The 18118-nt window shown below is 41.1% G+C and overlaps 1 protein-coding gene across 16 annotated transcripts in view; it reads left to right on the forward strand.

The window, feature by feature from the left end:
• PAK3 (p21 (RAC1) activated kinase 3) overlaps window positions 1–18118 on the forward strand; it is a 302356-nt gene that overhangs the window by 236491 nt on the left and 47747 nt on the right. For all 16 annotated transcript variants that reach the window (XM_021080688.1, XM_021080682.1, XM_021080687.1 and 13 more), the window contains 3 exons: window positions 5345–5476; window positions 6804–6969; window positions 15555–15618. In XM_021080688.1, the coding sequence (XP_020936347.1) occupies window positions 5345–5476; window positions 6804–6969; window positions 15555–15618 (362 nt within the window). The remainder of the gene's footprint in view (window positions 1–5344; window positions 5477–6803; window positions 6970–15554; window positions 15619–18118) is intronic.

Below are 18118 nucleotides of genomic sequence, written 5' to 3' on the forward strand. Positions count from 1 at the left end.
ATTTCCTAGTGGACAGCTTGAGTTTGAAGGGCTGGCAGGTCTTCCAGATGGAGATAATTGATTCAACTTCTTGACTAAGCCTGGGTTTCTATTGATTGAATGCACTGGATTTAAGCCCTAAGTTCAAGTTGCATCATTTCATTGGGACCCAGTAACTTAGGCATGGGGACTCGCACCTTGTGTTCTCCTTATGGGGCTAGGGGGCAATCGCACTTCACACTGCTGGTGCTTTTGTTGCGTTTGAAACACTTCCAGTAGACCTAGCTGTCCTACAGGTTTAATGGGATTGACTCTTATAGACACAGCCTGAATTGCTCCCAAGTTTTGGCATCTTCTAGTAGTCTGGGTGGGAATCAAGATAGAAACAATGCTGTATTCACTAGAGGTGTTAAACTAGTGGCTATGTAATTCATGCTGAATTCAGCAATGCCTCCCATATTCATATGACATCTGCTTTACTGCTCATTTGTGAGAGCTTCTTTGGTATTAGTGTTATTAAATGCTAAATACTGTTCAGGGACCTCCTCTTCAGTTTAAGGCTACTTTGAAATTTATTTTTACTGTACTGTTGAAAGTGAAGTAATGCATTGAGCATCTTGAGCTAGTATTTGAAGTAGAAGGTAACAGCACTAACATGAACGTGCTGCGATTCGTGCCTAGAAAACCTGGGTGTGCGTTTGACAGATGACACTTTTGATTTGCCTTACTGGCTTATTTTGTTCATCTAGAGTAGTGGGTTTTTTTTTTAAATTTCAGTATGCATTAGAATTGCCTGGGGAGGAGTTCCCGTCGTGGCGCAGTGGTTAACGAATCCGACTAGGAACCATGAGGTTGCAGGTTCGGTCCCTGCCCTTGCTCAGTGGGTTAACGATCCGGCATTGCCGTGAGCTGTGGTGTAGGTTGCAGACGCGGCTCGGATCCCGCGTTGCTGTGGCTCTGGCGTAGGCCGGTGGCTACAGCTCCGATTCAACCCCTAGCCTGGGAACCTCCATATGCCGAAGGAGCGGCCCAAGAAATAGCAACAACAACAACAAAAAGACAAAAGACGAAAAAAAAAAAAAAGAATTGCCTGGGGAGGAGTTCCCATTGTGGCTCAGTGATTAACAAACCCAGCTAGTATCCACGAGGACGCAGGTTTGATTCCTGGCCTTGCTTTGTGGGTTGAGGATCCAGCGTTGCCGTGAGCTGTACGTAGGTCACAGGTGCGGCTCAGTTCCCGAGTTGCTGTGGCTATAGTGTAGGCCAACAGCTACAGCTCCGATTGGACCACTAGCCTGGGAACCTCTGCATGCCTCACTCCACTCCCAGAATAGATCTGGAATGGAACCCTGAAATTTACATTTTAAACAAGCACACAGGTATGGCTCACAGACCATACTTAATTGGCATTGTCTAGAGTCTCCAAACACCTTACTTCTTATTTCTTTGCCTTTAAAAATGAAGCTCAAAAAAAGGAGAGTTTCCTAAGGTAGTTCTCTAGCTGGTGTATTCTCTAGAGCAGGGTTTGTAACTTAGAGTCCATGAGTGGGTTTCAAAAAAATCTATGAACCCTTGCAATTATTGTAAAAATACGTCCACCTATATTTTTCCAGGAAGATGGGCTAAACCCTTTATAATTCTAAACAAGTCCCAAGACCCAACTCAGGTTAAGACCCTTCCCTGGCCAACTGTGTGGCATAATGAGTGTCAAAAACACTTAATTTCAGTAAGACAAAAAATTCCTTACTCGATACTTATCTATCTATATTTCTTACAAGTTTAGACATAATAGACATAGTAATCCTCAGCCTGGAAGGAATTGTGTAGCAAAGTTATAACTTTGACTCCCCAAAAGACCACCAGAACAACCTGTTAATCGAGTAAAGCTAAGTTTATTATTATACTTACGGTAGTAAGAAAGAGCACTGCCTTGATAGAGTCTTAGCAGGGGCATAGAACAGGATATCAAGGGAGAATATTTATAGGGTTTTAGAGCATGGCTGTGTGATTTTGCAGCAGGTCTTGCAAGGCAAGGAACGAGTTAAGATTGTGCTGTGCTTATGATAAAATGGCTTTGGATTGGTGAATACAGCCAAGTCAGGGTTTTGAAGAGAGTCTTGGTCAGCAATCTGTTATTCTTAATAAGCAAAGCACTTCAGTTGGTTCAGTCTTATCTTCCAAGAACAAGTATTTCTTAAAGTGAGAAACTAAATTATTTGGGCTTGTTCTCAGTATTGTGTAACAAAAGAACAGGAAAATATGCTCTGTCTTGATATTGTTTAACACAAGGAAAAGACAGTGTGCCCGGTCCCAGTATTATTTACCCAGGGATGGAAAGACTCGTGGAAAAAATACACAGGGGCAGGAAATTATGTTAATTTCAGTTCTTGGTACCAGGGTCTGGTATTCTAGGTGTATGGCTGGGTAGTTAATTCTCCCTGGCCCAACCATCATCCAGAACATAATGTCCACTGAAGGTCACACATTCTTTCCAACCAACAAACCAACCAACTAACCAACCAACCAACTATATATATACACTGTCACTCATGGATGGCATGTGATGCATTGTCAACTGTATTTAAGGGCCTCTACACCCCACTTTATATTTTTGTTATAAACTTTTTAAAGTGATTTTTTAAACATTAGTTTTGAGAGTATTTGATTATAAGTAATATTTAATTTACGATTAGGTATAATTTCTTAGAAATCATTGTGAATACACAAGAATTGCCGCTAAATAGAACAGCCTAACCTATAATTTCTTCTTTAATATAATTAAATTTCTATAAATGCTAACTAATTACGTTGACTTACACGTAATAAACATTTAATTAGACATTAATTGACTTAAATTTTTTTTGTTTTCTTGTGACATTTGGGAGCTGATCGTTTATTTGTGATTTCAATTTTTTTCATAGGCCCACATAAAGGTTATTATCCCTAAGCAAGGTTCATATTGTCTAATGTATAAAGTAGCATCGTTTGCCGTATAAAAATATGTCAGTGTATATGCTGGTTCTGCCCATCTACCAAGGAACAGTGATTAGTTGCTTTCCGGATCCCAGCTGGCACAAGATAGAGCAGAAATTTCTGGAACAATCAAGGCAAAGACCAATAATCCAAAAGCATTTTCTCCCTGTGCCCACTGTGGTGCCCTGAAAGAAACTGATTTTTTTTTAATCCGGAAACAAAATGTCATTAATATATGTTGCTATTCACACAGCCACAACACAATATAATAGCCCAACAATTTTGGCTAAATTAAGAATAAATAGGAGTTCCCTAGTGACTCAGTGGGTTAAGGATCCAGCATTGTCATTGCTGTGGCGTGGGTTTGATCCCTGGCCTGGGAATTTCCTCATGCCCTGGGTGTGGCCAAAAAAAAAAAAGAATAAATATAGATATATAAATATAAAAACAATATCAAGTAAGCATATACGCTTCAATCTGCAAACCGCTCACTATATATATCTGGGCAATCAAATATTCTTTCAAATTTATAAATTCTAAGTTGTCTTACCATGGTACATAAGTCTTGCTGGCTCCGATAAGAAATATGGTTATACCTATGACACCACCATAGGTTTATACATCATTGCAGAAAATCCATGGTGAATTTAAATCATAGACTGAGGTCCTTCGTTGTAATAGTCTATTAGTAGGCTGTCTGTATCTGCCTCAGGAACTTTGTCCTCAGGAATGAAAATTCTTTTTAGGATTAGCCTGAGTCAGTGTACTTAAAGGCATAAACAGAAAACAAATAAGTACACACATACACACCCCCAAAATCAGGAGCTATCTATAATAGTGCTGTCCACAAAAATGTTGTAAAAGCCATATATGTAACTTTAACTTTTCTGATTTTCATTTTAAAAAGTAAGAAGAAATAGGTGAAGTTAATTTTAATATATTTTTATTTAACCAAACATTGGAAAATATTATTTCAATATACACTCAATATAAAAAGTATTAAAGAGGAGTTCCCGTCGTGGCGCAGTGGTTGACGAATCCGACTAGGAACCATGAGGTTGCGGGTTCGGTCCCTGCCCTTGCTCAGTGGGTTAACGATCCGGTGTTGCCGTGAGCTGTGGTGTAGGTTGCAGACGCGGCTCGGATCCCGCATTGCTGTGGCTCTGGCGTAGACTGGTGGCTACAGCTCCGATTGGACCCCTAGCCTGGGAACCTCCATATGCCGCGGGAGCGGCCCAAGAAATAGCAACAATGACAACAACAAAAAGACAAAAGACAAAAAAAAAAAAAAAAAAAAAAAGTATTAAAGAAATATTTGGCAGTTTTTTTCATATTACGTATTCAATACCAGGTATGTACTTTTCACTTATGACTTAACATCTTTACTCAGACCAGCCATGTGTTAAGCCATATATGGTGAATAAGAATAAGACATACTGAATAAGGGTTAGGCTTAGGTTTAGGCTTAGGCTTAGGCTTAGGATTAGAATAAGACAGACCTATATCCTAGTTCAGTGAATTTTAAACTTGAGCAGGCATCGGGATCACCAGATTTCTGGGTCCCACCCCCTAGAGTTTCCTATTTATTGGTCTGGCTGGAGCCAGATGACGTTCCTTGATGATGCTGACGATGCTGTGTGGGGACCACGCTTTGAGAACCATGGCCATAGTTATTCCAAAAATCCAACTTTGGTACCATTTTACCCCCGTGTTAATGTGAATGATCAAAAAACCAACCCTAGATACTGTGGTTGTTGTCATTATTTTTGGTGTTATTGCAATTTTCACATTGCAAATCACCATTTACCTCTTGGTTGAGATTGAATAATTATTGATGTAGATGAGTATTCCTTAAATCTTCATGTTTGTTACCCTCTGAGTGCTTCTTTCCAGGCGCCTAAACAGAAAAGAAACAGTTATGGGCTTGCTTGTACTTAGTACTTGCAGAGCTGTATTTATGCCATATCCATATGCGTGCTCTGATCTTTAGGCACAGAATAGCCCTTTTCTGGTTGACAAACTCTCAGTCAACAAATTGATAGTCTGCCGGGTACAAATTCAAGGCTTTAATAGAAATCAATTCGATTTCTAAAATACATTCATTGATTTCAAAAACATTGAATTTTAAAATGTTAAATGAATAGCTCACTCTTTTTGAGCTCAGTGGAAAGTAGAAGTGATGTTTTAAATTTCGTGGTGCTTCAATCATAACCTGAATTTATCTCGGAATGTGGGCAGGTCCTGCCACCAAATTATAGATGGTTTTGCTCATTTGTAAAAGATGCAATTCCTTCCTATCCCTACACACTAAAATATTTTATGTCCTTTTTCTCATTGCTGAAGAACAATGAGGAACTAATACCTGGTTTTTGAATTTTGTTCTTGTCATAAGAGTACAAAAACAGCGTCAGAGCCTCCTTTGGCTCCCCCTGTGTCTGAGGAAGAAGATGAAGAAGAGGAAGAAGAAGAAGACGAGAATGAGCCTCCACCAGTTATTGCGCCAAGACCAGAGCATACAAAATCAGTAAGTCCCAAGTGATGTTTCCAAATGGTCCAAAAGATGTCCTTTGTTTTTGTTTTTTGTTTATTTTTATGATTTTTATTTTTCCATTATATTTGGTTTACAGTGTTCTATCAATTTCTACTGTATGGCAAAGTGACCCAGTCACACACACACACACACACACACACACACACACACACACACACACACATATGTATGTATGTATATACATTCTTTTTCACACATTATCCTCCATCATGCTCCATCTAAGTGACTAGATATACAGCAGGATCTCATTGCTTATCCACTCCAAATGCAATAGTTTGCATCTATTAACTCCAAACTCCCAGTCCATGCTGCTCCCTCCCCCTCCCCCTTGGCAACTGCAAGTCTCTTCTCCAAGTCCATGAGTTTCTTTTCTGTGGAAAGGTTCATTTGTGCTGTATATTACATTCCAGATATAAGTGATATCATATCTTTCTCTCTCTGACTTCCTTCACTTAGTATGAGAGTCTCTAGTTGCATCCATGTTGCTGCAAATGGCATTATTTTGTTCCTCTTTATGGCTGAGTAGTATTCCATTGTGTATATATACCACATCTTCTTAATGCATTCATCCATCGATGGACATTTCGAGCTCCTGTTGTGGCTGGAGTTCCCATCGTGGCTTAGCAGAAATGAATCTGACTAGTATCCATGAAGATGTCCTTTGGAACAGTTATAGAGTCAGAATCTAGTTAGCCAACCAGTACCTAATGAGCATTTATAGTCCCAGAACTAAAGTGTAAGATGCAAACTTGGTTGGGGTTGCTGTTTGGGGATACAAGATAGCACAGGGCAATTGGATAATAACACCAAACAATATACAAATAAGCGCTCGATTTTAAAATTGCTGCAGAAGATAGAGAAGGAAATCCACATGAATCAGGTAGGAAGAATTGCATAAGCAGTGGCACCAAGACCACAGTGAGTGCAGCATGTTTGGGGACCTCAAAAGACTAGCTCCTGAGAGTTTTCAAGGGCAGTGTACTTGAAAAAACTTCAAGGTCTTTTTAGATAGAAATCACTTGTGTTTAAAAATTCATTGAGGGTTGAGGGGTGGGGTGGAGAGAGGGATAATCAGGCAGAGCACAGAAGATTTTTAGGGCAGAGAAAATACTCTGCATAATACTGTAGTGATGGATGCATGTCCTTATATGTTCTTCCAAACCCATAGAATGTACAACACTAAGAGTGAACCATAGGTAAACTATGGACCTTGGGTGGTGATGATGTGTCAATGCACGTTCATCATCAATTGTAGCATTACTTTGGTCTTGCATTTGTAACAAAAATTTTTGTCTTAAAGATCTATACTCGTTCCGTGGTTGAATCCATTGCTTCACCAGCAGCACCAAATAAAGAGGTCACACCACCTTCTGCTGAGAATGCCAATTCCAGTACTTTGTATAGAAACACAGATCGGCAAAGGAAAAAATCCAAGATGACAGATGAGGAGATCCTAGAGAAGCTAAGTGAGTTTTTTTTTTTTTTCTTGCCATCATTACTTTCTCCATGAGAGGGTTTCTCATAAACCACGTAGAGTGGGTACTGAACCTTTAAAAATTTGAAGCGGCTTGCATGAACTCCAGGCTCCCTGAAGTCACGAGATGAAAAGTTTGGGACTCACTGTGTATTTCCAGTCACCCCCTCCCTCATACTCCTAATCAAATAGAAACCAAGTATTTACATTTGAAAAAAATCAATTGAGGTGAAAACGTCACTAAATGAATTGAGTAGTAAGTTTTACTTTAAGATTATACCTCCTAAAGGGATCAAACTGTGTTGAAAAGTATGATCACACCCCAGGGGCCCCCACCTGGTCAATCATGATAGATAATTCAACCTCAAAACTCAACAGTCAATCAAGATGGGCAACCGTAATACAATAGCCTTTTCTCTTATTTAAACACTGCTCTGTGAACAGGGAGGCAAGGCCAACAAACGCTTGTAGCCTCCATCCCACAGTGTCATTAGTTTCAGTATCACACTGTACTTGTCTGTCTCCTTCACTAGACTGTGAGCTCTTCAAAAACAGAGATTGTGTCTTATTTTCCTGTACCTCCAGCTCTAATAAAGTGCCTGACACATAAAAGCACTTAACAAATACTTGTTGATTGAATGGGTGAAAAAAATGAGCAAACACATGCATCTTTACTGGATTCCTACTTGTCTGTCCTATGCCAGTCTTTGGAGGAGATAATAGAAAAATAATTTCCCACCATTAAGAAACTTACAATTTTATCTAGAAGATAAGCTTTAATAGTGTGGTACAATTAGAGACCAGGAGGCCATCTCGTTTCGTATAACTGTCTACCTAAAACAACTCAGAAAAAAGAAGGGAGAAGCACAGGCTATAGGCCAAGGAAGACTCTGCAGAGGTGGCAATGTCTGGAGACATGTTTATTGTCACAGCACAGGGAATGCTACTGGCATCTAGTAATTAGAGGCTAAGGATGCTTCTAAACATTCTATAACGCAAAAGGATAGCCCCCTGCTTTTCTCCTCTGCCCCAAATGTCAGCAGCCCCAAATGTTGAGACAGTCTGAGACAGGGGTATTTATTTGGAAAAACAAAAGTTCAAGTCGCAGTTGTCAGTGAGCGCTCAGAACTGGGATCAGGGACCGACCTGAGTGTGCATGATTAAATCTGCCTCTAGTGCTGCTACCAACCGTTTCCTCAATAACAACGGGGATAATTCCCACTGATTGAGCACCTTCTCTGCTGGCCATTTTCCAGCCATTATCGAGTTTAATTTCCACTGTAATCCCTTTTGGTAGGTTTTCATATCGTCATTTTACAGATCCGTGAAAGTAAGCCTCAAAGAGCTGAAGTGACCAGATCACCAAACTAACGGGTGGCAGAGCCAGAGCTGGAACTCAAATCTGCTTGCCTTCGAAGCTTACTTCCATTACCCCCTTGGCTTCTGCATAGGCCAAGTGTCTGTTTGTGTTCAAGGGAAGGATACATGCAAGAATTACCTGGATAATTTCAGTTCAAGTTTTCAGACAGTTGCCTCAACCTTTCCCCTTTATTTTGTACATATAGACATGACCTATGAGATTATATCAGATTTTAAAAATCGAAGAGCCTCACTTTAGTAAAAATGATTATTTGATAACTATTTCAAATCTCAATAGATTTATGATAATGAAAATATGTTTGTAACTTTCTAAAGTTCATGGACCGAGAAACAAACATTATTTGGTGGGTCCAATCTTGCGTTGCTTAGAGACTGTCATGGTCCTAGAGTTGTGGTTCTCATAATTTGTTATGTATTCTGCCCTTCACTGAACAACATGAGGAAGAGGGGAAAGCTACTTTTGATTACTTTTTTTTTTCTTTTTTAGGGCCGCAACTGCAGCATATGGAAGTTCCCAGGCTAGGGTCGAATCAGAGCTACATCTGCCAGCCTACACCACAGCCACGCCAGATCCCCGACCCACTGAACGAGGCCAGGGATCAAAGCCCCATCCTCATGGATACTAATTGGATTCGTCTCTGCTGCGCCACAACGGGGACTCCTGATTACATTTTTAATTAAAGAGTAAGTGGGTTTTTTTCCTCTGTTGGAGAATGTTTGGGCCTTGGAGAATGCTCGGGCCCAGAGAGACTCTTCTTCACTTCCTGCCTGTGGGCCACCAGCAACTGTCAACTCTACCTTGTGCTTACGGATCTCAGCAGGGCTCACCTGCCGAGAAGTGGAGGAGTGCTTTTCACGAAGCAGATCCAGGCTGAGCTTTACTGCAAAGTCATTCTTTCCTGCTTCTGTTCCACCATCACCCTCTCTCTGCCCACTCTGTGCTTCTTACTCGCTATGGAACCTTAGGCAAGTTATTTTTTTTTTTTTTTTTTTGTCATTTTGCTATTTCTTTGGGCCACTCCCGCGGCATATGGAGGTTCCCAGGCTAGGGGTCCAATCGGAGCTGTAGCACCGGCCTACGCCAGAGCCACAGCAACGCGGGATCCAAGCCTCGTCTGCAACCTACACCACAGCTCACAGCAACGCCGGATCGTTAACCCACGAGCAAGGGCAGGGACCGAACCTGCAACCTCATGGTTCCTAGTCGGATTCGTTAACCACTGCGCCACAACGGGAACTCCTTAGGCAAGTTATTTAACCCCTCCGAACCTTGGTAGTTCCCAGGCTAGAGGTCAGATCAGAGCTGTGGTTGCCAGCCTACACCACAGCCACAGCAATGCTGGATCCAAGCCGCATCAACACCCTACACCCCAGCTCACAGCAACACTGGATCCCGACCCACTGCGTGAGGCCAGGGATCGAACCCGCTTCCTAAGGGATGCTAGTCGGATTTGTCACCACTGAGCCACGATAGGAACTCCCTGAACCTTGGTTTCTTATCTGTCAAACAAGGATGAGAATCATAACTCCAATTTAGGAGTCTGTCTATAGGATGGATTTTATGTAGCCCAACCAATGGCTCATAACTCCAATTTAGGAGTCTGTCTATAGGATGGATTTTATGTAGCCCAACCGATGGCTAGGAGGACAGGTATCGGAGTCAGAAAGCCATTGCTACCAGCTGTGTCGCCTTAGGCAAAGTTATTTAACTTTTCTGGACCTCTTTTTCTTCATCAAGAAAAATGGGGATAATAACAGTACCAATCTTAGAGCATGACGATAATTCAATGAGAGAATGTATGTAAGAACCTCCAGCAACAGTACTTGTTACGCAGTAGGTGCTCAATCAATGGTAGCTACTGTTTTGTCACATGGGTATAAAATAAGATAACGGAATAGGACAGACTTTGAAGTGAATCATAACTGAGTCTGAGTGATAGATGGAGACTAGCTGTGTGTCCTTAGGCAAGTCACCCAACTCCTCTAAAATTTCGTTTCTCCATCTGAAAAATGGAGATACTGGTACTGATGTCATGGGGATTTTGTGAAGAGCACAATGAGGTCAGGTACGGGAGACACCAAGCACAATCGGTCGCAATCGTGCTTAAAAGTATTACGCTATTTTTTTCCACAGTGAGAGCAACCCTGTTTTTCAGTATAAACCATTGGGGTATAGGGTCTTCAGGTGGGACAGAATGTTTGAAGCCAGCAATAGGGCCTCAGTTGTATGGTCCCTGTACGGAAGCCCCTGAGGAGGACCTTGGAATCAAGGCTCCTGTGGTCGCTTGTGCTGAGAGGCAAAGGAGTAGGAAAAGGGAGCCAGGGAGGCCAAGCAATGGCCTACAGCCCACATCAGAGTGGACCCCACCATAGCGTGGGGAAGAGACGAGGATGGCCTCACCTTCGGTCTCAGGGATCTGATTCCTACGAGGTGGGCCACCCAGACCTCGTTGCTGTCAGGCTATTCTTCTGCCACTCGGATCCTGATTTGGGGGCTGGGGGGCAGACCCTGGGCTCCTTAATGGCTGAAATGAACAGATCATCTTTCAATTTTACGCAGACCCATAGCCTGGCTCTGGCTTCTTCCTTGTGGTCTTGTCTGAATCTGTTGGAAAATATAGAAACCCCTACCTTTTAGTGAAAGTTTCCAAAAGGTGCTGACTGTCGGCAAAATTGTGCAATACAGGGAAATGAGTCTTCGGCCTCCCTCCTCTGGGCCCCACAATCGCCTCCTGCTCTCGTCCCTCCCCTTCCCCAGCATTCTTCACTCCAAATTCTTCTCCTAATTCCCCCTCAAATAGAACTGATATTAGTTTAGAGAAATCTTTTGTTTGGGGGTTTTTTTTTCTGAGAAATCAAAACCTTCGTAACGCCAAAGAAAGACTCTTTAAATGGTTGGGGTTCAACTTAGTTTATTTAATATGTAGGAGAAGACCCCCTGATGGACTTTTCTGCCGCAGAAACTACACCATGAACCCCATTTTCAAATACTAGTATTTAGTGATTTCTTAAATCTTTGTACTTGAGAGCACGTAGGTTGTTTCTTGTCTAGGAAACTGCTCTGGTTGGAAGTTGTTCTCGTATTGCTATCATTTTTTTCCTTTTGAGTTTGAGATGCTGATTTTTGTCACTTAATGCCTATTGTGTCACCGTGTCTTTTCCCTTTCTCTGGTGTAATTTATGAAAGCAAATTATAATGGCTCTGATGAGAGACGTCACTGTAAAAGCTTGTTTTGTAGTTTGGAATTGTAAACAAGGCCTCCTGTTCACTTGCCTAACTAACATCAGCAGATGGCAGCACACACTCTCCTGTGAACGGTAATGGGTGTGGGGACGCCATTTTATTTGAATAACAGTGAAACTGAGAAGCAGGATCGCATCAAAATGGTTGTCTTTTGATAATCCTCACGAAAGGATTTATTTCCAGTTGTTGTGTTTTTTTGTTAATCCTGCATACCGTGGAAATAAAGGTTGAATAATTTACTGCCGTAAAACCTCATTAGCTAAAGCTTGCCAGTTGAAATTGGTCATAATTCAGAAAGTGGCTTGGGCTGAAGCTTATTTGCTTTTGTTCAGTCTACGGAAAAGAGTTTGCTCAGCAGCTTAATAGTATAAATTTCTTGCAGGACTTTAAACTGCTTAATAAAAACTACGGTTTCAAATGACTTTAAAATCTTCATTTCAGTAAAAAAATATTTTTTTTTAAGTCCAAGTCCTTACCCATTAATAGCTGACTTGAATAAGGTTAGTTCTCAGTGATATAGAAATCGGTGAGACAATTTGGAAATGTAAGGGCAACCCAGAAATTATTACATTGGTGGTATTCTATCGCTATAACTCAAGTAAAAGACATTCTCTAACCCCTGTCTTAAAATAAGGGGCATTCACAAAATGCAATGACTAAATTTATTTGAGTTTAATTCAGTAGGCATTTACTGAGCAACCCATATAGTCTACATACAACGTTACCTGAGGAGGCGCTGAGGATACAGAGATGATTAAGACACAGTCTATAAGGGGATCTCAAATACATAGATACAGATAGATAAAGGGTGTTAATACAGAGGAGGACAGCAAGAGCAAAGGCACGAAAAAAGCAAAAGAAGCAGCAGAAAGCAAGAAGGTACAGTAGTAGTACAGAGAGAGGAAAGTATTAACTTTATTCCAAAAAATCAGGGAAGTCTTCCTTGAAGAGGCAAAATCAAAGCTGAGTCGAAACATGAATAACTTGCCAGGAAGAACAATTAAGAAGGACCTTCTGGGCAGAGAATAGCACGTAAATATGGTAGGAAGTCACATGCCTGGGAACTTTTAACTTATTCAGTGCCACTTGAATGTGGAATTGGTAGTAAAGGTTGGGATTTCGGCTCTAAGAGAGAAAGCCAAACCATTAAGCAGGGTCTCATCATGAGCTGCAATTTGTTTGTTATGGTGAGAGTGTAAGATTCTAGTGGGGAAGGTGAGATGGAGAATGAAGCAAGAGCCAGATACGCAGAACCTTGCATCCCATGCCGAGGAGTTTGGACTTTACCTTGTAGTGTTGAGGAGGCAACAGGGCTCCAGAAGCAGGGACTCCCATGATCAGGTCTGTACTTAGAGCATCCTGACAGAGGTGTGGAGTCCGCACTCAAGTGGGCAGAGGCTGGAAGTTTGAGTCCAGTTAGGAGGCTGTTGGAATCGCCCAAACAAAAAGCATTAAGGGTCCAACTAGAACAGTAGTAATGAGGAAGCAACATATACAAAAGGTATCTATTGGAGGTAAACAGATAGAGGCCCAGGGCATGGTGAATAATCATATGTGGGGAGTGAAGGTAAAGAAAGAGGCAAAATGACTCCCAGATCTCTGACTTGGACTGTTGAGTAGATGGATGGTAGTACCATCAGCCGAGCTTGGGAATCCATGAGGAGAAGCATTAAAATACAACAGCTCACATATTGTGAGTCTGTTTAACCTACCTGAAACATGGACCCTTCTTACAGAAAACCACCAGTGGTGGCAACAACAACAACAATAACAACCATGGATGAACAATCCATGAGTGAAGCATTTAATTTATTACTTTTTTCAAGGTATACTATCTACTGGTAGGTCTGAAGTAAGTTGTTCCCTAGCCCAGAAATTAGATCATGTCTAAATTACCCGGCAGTATTGTCTGTAGCCCACGGTCTAGCTCTCAAATACTATTTTCTTGTTCACATTCGTTTACTCAATAAATTCAGTGGCAGCCACTGTTCTGGGCACTGAAGTGACAAGGTTCCTGCCCTCAGAAGAAACATGTATGTCTCATCAGAAGGGTCAGAGAAGAATTTGCAAAGGATGACTTGACATTATACTTAACTAGTAAATAAATTCAGGGCTTTGATAGGAAAGAGAAAGGGGAAGCACGTCCAAAGACCAAAGCATTGGGTAGTGATGGTGTTGCTGGGCTATAAAGTAGGGATGGAGAGGAGAGGCCTAATACAAGGTGAGACTGGCTAGGTAGAAGCTAGATGATGCTGGACAGTAAAGGGCCTGCTATGCCAGACTAAGAAATTTGAACTTGATCCTGTCGTAAGAAGGAGCTTTTGAGGAAATATGGTTAATGGAGTGAAGTAGGCTAACCATACATCTCAGTTTACCCAAGACAGTTTTGGTTTATGAATTACATAGTTACCTATTCCAGCGGCACCGTGGAAAAGGAATTAGAGAAGGCAGAATTTAGAGGTAGGAAATGACTAGCGCAATTGTTGGAACAAGAGATGTTGAGGGCCTGAACAACAACCATGGCCGTGGGCGTGAAAAGGAGGTGGGATGGATAAGATTGGTGATTAGGAGGTAGAAGCCACAGACCTTCTCTGGATTAGTGTGTGTGTGTAAATCCTGTTTCACTAACTGATGCTACGCTTCTTTGAATAGGGGCCATGTTAGCTAAGACATCACTCAATCTTTCTGTACCTATTTGAGTATTACACTAAAGGGTCAGTGTCGCTTCCTAGTGGTGGCAAGTATTGATCCTCTGAGTAGTGGATTTGATATTTTGAAATAAGCAAGATTTTTTTCCAGAGCCAAATATGATACATTAATGGTTTTCTTGCGTAGCTTATAAACTTACTCCACAACATTTGGAACAACCTATAGAAACAGAAAATAGATCAGTGCTTGCCCAAGGATGGGTTGGAAAGCAAAAAGGGGATCAAGGGTGACTGCCAACAGGTACAAGATTTCTTTTGGGAGATGATGAAAATGTTCTAAATTAGATCATGGTAAAATTTAGTAAATTTGTACAATCCAAAAAATTTACTAAAAGCCACGGAATTGTGCACTTTATTTCTTTATTTTGCTTTTTAGGGCCGCACCTGAGGCATATGGAAGTTCCCAGGCTAGGGGTGGAATTGGAGTAACAGCCACAGCAATGCGGGATGCGAGCCTCGTCTGTGACCTACACCACAGCTCATGGCAACGCCGGATCCCCGACCCACTGAGTGATCCCAGGGTTGAACTGCCGCCTCATGGATACTAGTCGGGTTCTTAACCTGCTGAGCCGCAACAGGAACTCCTGAATTGTGCACTTTAAATGAATGAACTTCATGGTATGGAAATCACATCTCAGTACAACTCTTAAGAATGTTCAGAGTGCTAGTAGGGTCCTAGGTTCCAGGGTGTATGGTTTTTAAAACAATAAGCCTCATTACTTTATGATTAAACTTTGTTCTTTATTAGAGCCATCCGTATCCCCATCTCCCATTGCCCTTAGTATGGTACTGGGTGCATAATAATTGCTCAAGAGATGTTTATCCAGCAGAATTGAATGTAGTGTAGCACTCAGTTTCACTCCAGTTCAGAGAAGACAGTGCTTTTATTAAACACGGCATGTAAGTCTTTAGATAATTTTATCTCCTCGTCTACAGTATCCTTTTATGGGAACTTTTTATAAATGTTGGGTTACAATCAGTCCTTTTTGTTTCCCAGACATCACCAATTTTAAGTATAAGCATACTGGCTTATTACCACTAGTTTAATTAATATATTACTGTTTGCTACATTAATAAAATGTATCATTATCCATATAAATTATAGAAATCACATGAGACTATTGCTCTAATATTTTATTTGTCATAGACTCTGGTGTCTTAAATTTTAGTATTAAATAGAGGGACATAAATCAATTTAACTCTCTCTCTCTTTCTCTCTCTCTCTCCCTGCTCCATCATCCTCAGGAAGCATTGTGAGTGTTGGTGACCCAAAGAAAAAATACACAAGATTTGAAAAAATAGGTCAAGGGTAAGTGATTATTATTTGAAATACCAAAAGTTGCGCACCAAAGACATATATTCAAATTGCAATAACAGCTTGAATGTCTGATAAATTATGCTTCTCCTTTCCTAGATTATCTTCATGTTTTGCATTCTCAATTAGGGCCTTTCTGGCTGGCAGACTGTTAATGAACCTAAAAATATATCCTGCCGGAATCTTCACTATTGTTAGGCTAACAGGGAACTATTTAGGGATGCTTTGATCCCGTCGCGTTGGAGGATTCAAACTGATTGCTATAAAAAAGCAGTAGAGTTACAGAAACCTCTAAGCTTGTATGAAAACCCCCGTCCCCTTCCTACATCTGTATGGATGTTAGGCTGAAGATCTTAAATGGGAACTCCAAATTTATTTGTTCGACACACATTTATTGAACACTGACTGTGTGCCAGGCACTATGCTAAGTGTAAGAGAAACAGCGAGAGCTAATGATGGTGTGGGCCCTCAAGGAACTTACAATCTATGGTGATGAGCGCTTGAAGAGGCTAAATAAGGGTACACCGGGTGACAAGCCTACTCAAAGTCACCTAAGTGCTGGGCAGGGCTGGCTTCTGTAGCCATTATTTCCCACCCGAAGTTTACCTTCTTAACCTCTAGTGAACTGCTTGTTTTACTTAAATAAGGAAGCTATGCCTTCTCAAATCCATGTACAAACCTCAACTCTCTTTTTGCCCAAAAGGTTAACACCATAAGTCAGGTTTTAAAAACACAGACACAGGAGTTCCCGTCATGGCTCAGTGGAAACGAAATCTAACTAGTGTCTGTGAGGATGCAGGTTCGATCCCTGGCCTCACTCGGTGGGTTAAAGATCTGTAATTGCTGTGAGCTGTGGTGTAGGTTGCAGATGAGGCTTGGATCCTGCATTGCTGTGGCTGTGGTGTAGGACAGCAGCTGCAGCTCCGATTTGACCCCTAGCTGGGAACCTCATATGCCATAGGTGCGGCCCTAAAAAGACCAAAAAAAAAAAAATTAAAATTAAAAAGGAGTTCCTGTCGTGGCTCAGTGGTTAACGACTCTGACTAGGAACCATGAGGTTGTGGGTTCCATCTCTGGCCTTGCTCAGTAGGTTAAGGATCTGGCTGGCGTTGCCATGAGCTGTGGTGTAGGTTGCAGAGGCGGCTCAGATCCCGAGTTGCTGTGGCTGGTGCTGCGCTGTGGCCGGTGGCTACAGCTCCGATTAGACTCCTAGCCTGGGAACCTCCATATGCTGCGGGTGCGGCCCAAGAAATGGCACAAAAAAAAAAATTTAAAAAACACACAATATTATGTACTAAAGGGACTTGGAAAGCGAAAGGTACTTTATAGATTTCATTTTAATCTAATCGGATCTTTGATGGAGTTAATAATGGGAAGGGATACCCAGTCCATGGCGAAGTAGCATTCCAGATCTTTGCTGTCCAATATGGTAGCCATGTGGCTACTGAGCACTTGAAATAGGGCTAGTCAAAATTGAGATATGCTAGAAGTATAAAATGTGGACCTGATTTCAAAAAGTTAGTTTGAAAAGAAATGCAAAATATCATATTAATAAATTTTATATTGGTTACAAGTTGAAATGATAATATTTTACACATATTGTATTCAATAAATGTTATGAAATTAATTTCACCTTTTAAACTTTTAAAAATACAGATCCTCCCGAATTTAAAATATGGTTCACATTATATATCTAATAGACATCACTGCCATATTTGTGGGAGCTCTATATTTATTCATAAAGTGTTTTTTTGCAGAGTTGTCTCTTGGGGAATGGCAATTGGAAGATGTTATAATTTTTCTTGATTGTTCATTCTCACTAAGACCCAACTGAGCCAAAAAACATCACTGAATTTAGAAAAGAAAAAAGTAAGAGATAGTTTCAAACGTTTTCCAGATACTAAGTAATGAAGCAAGACTGATTTCTCCAAGAACAAAGATTAGGCTGCCAAGCAACTTTGCATATCCAAGAGATTCCCCCTCCAGGTTGTTATTTATGCTTCTGACCTCTGAAGCTGCAAAAGGAAAGTCCTCTATTTCTGCATTCCTTTATAAAGCCTTTGCACTCTAAAATGAAAAATCAAAGCAGAAATCCTGCTTGCCACTGCAGAAATGTCTGTTTTACATTCCCAGCGAGTTCATCATTTTAAGGAATGATGAAACCAGCAGATAGGTCACTCTTAGATCCCATTCAGCTTTTAAATAAGCCCTTAGAGGGTAGGAAGTCTTTCTGATTTATCTTTCAGTGTCTAGCACAGTGCTTTTGTACCTAGTGGATCTCCCAAAACAGTTTCGTATAATTTCCATCAAAAGCCAGAGTTCGTTTGGCCAAACTCAGTGATCTACACAGCTTCCCTGTCTGCCTCCCCCATCTCTCTGGATCTGTTTTTGCCTCAGTAAATATTTGTTCAACTAATGAAAATGTTTGTCTTTCTAGCTCTCTCCCTTTCCTCTGTCCTCTGTCTTTTCATGAGTATAAGCGTGTCTATCTTGC

The sequence above is a fragment of the Sus scrofa genome, chromosome X, assembly GCF_000003025.6.
Source record: "Sus scrofa isolate TJ Tabasco breed Duroc chromosome X, Sscrofa11.1, whole genome shotgun sequence".
Taxonomy (NCBI): Eukaryota; Metazoa; Chordata; class Mammalia; order Artiodactyla; family Suidae; genus Sus; species Sus scrofa.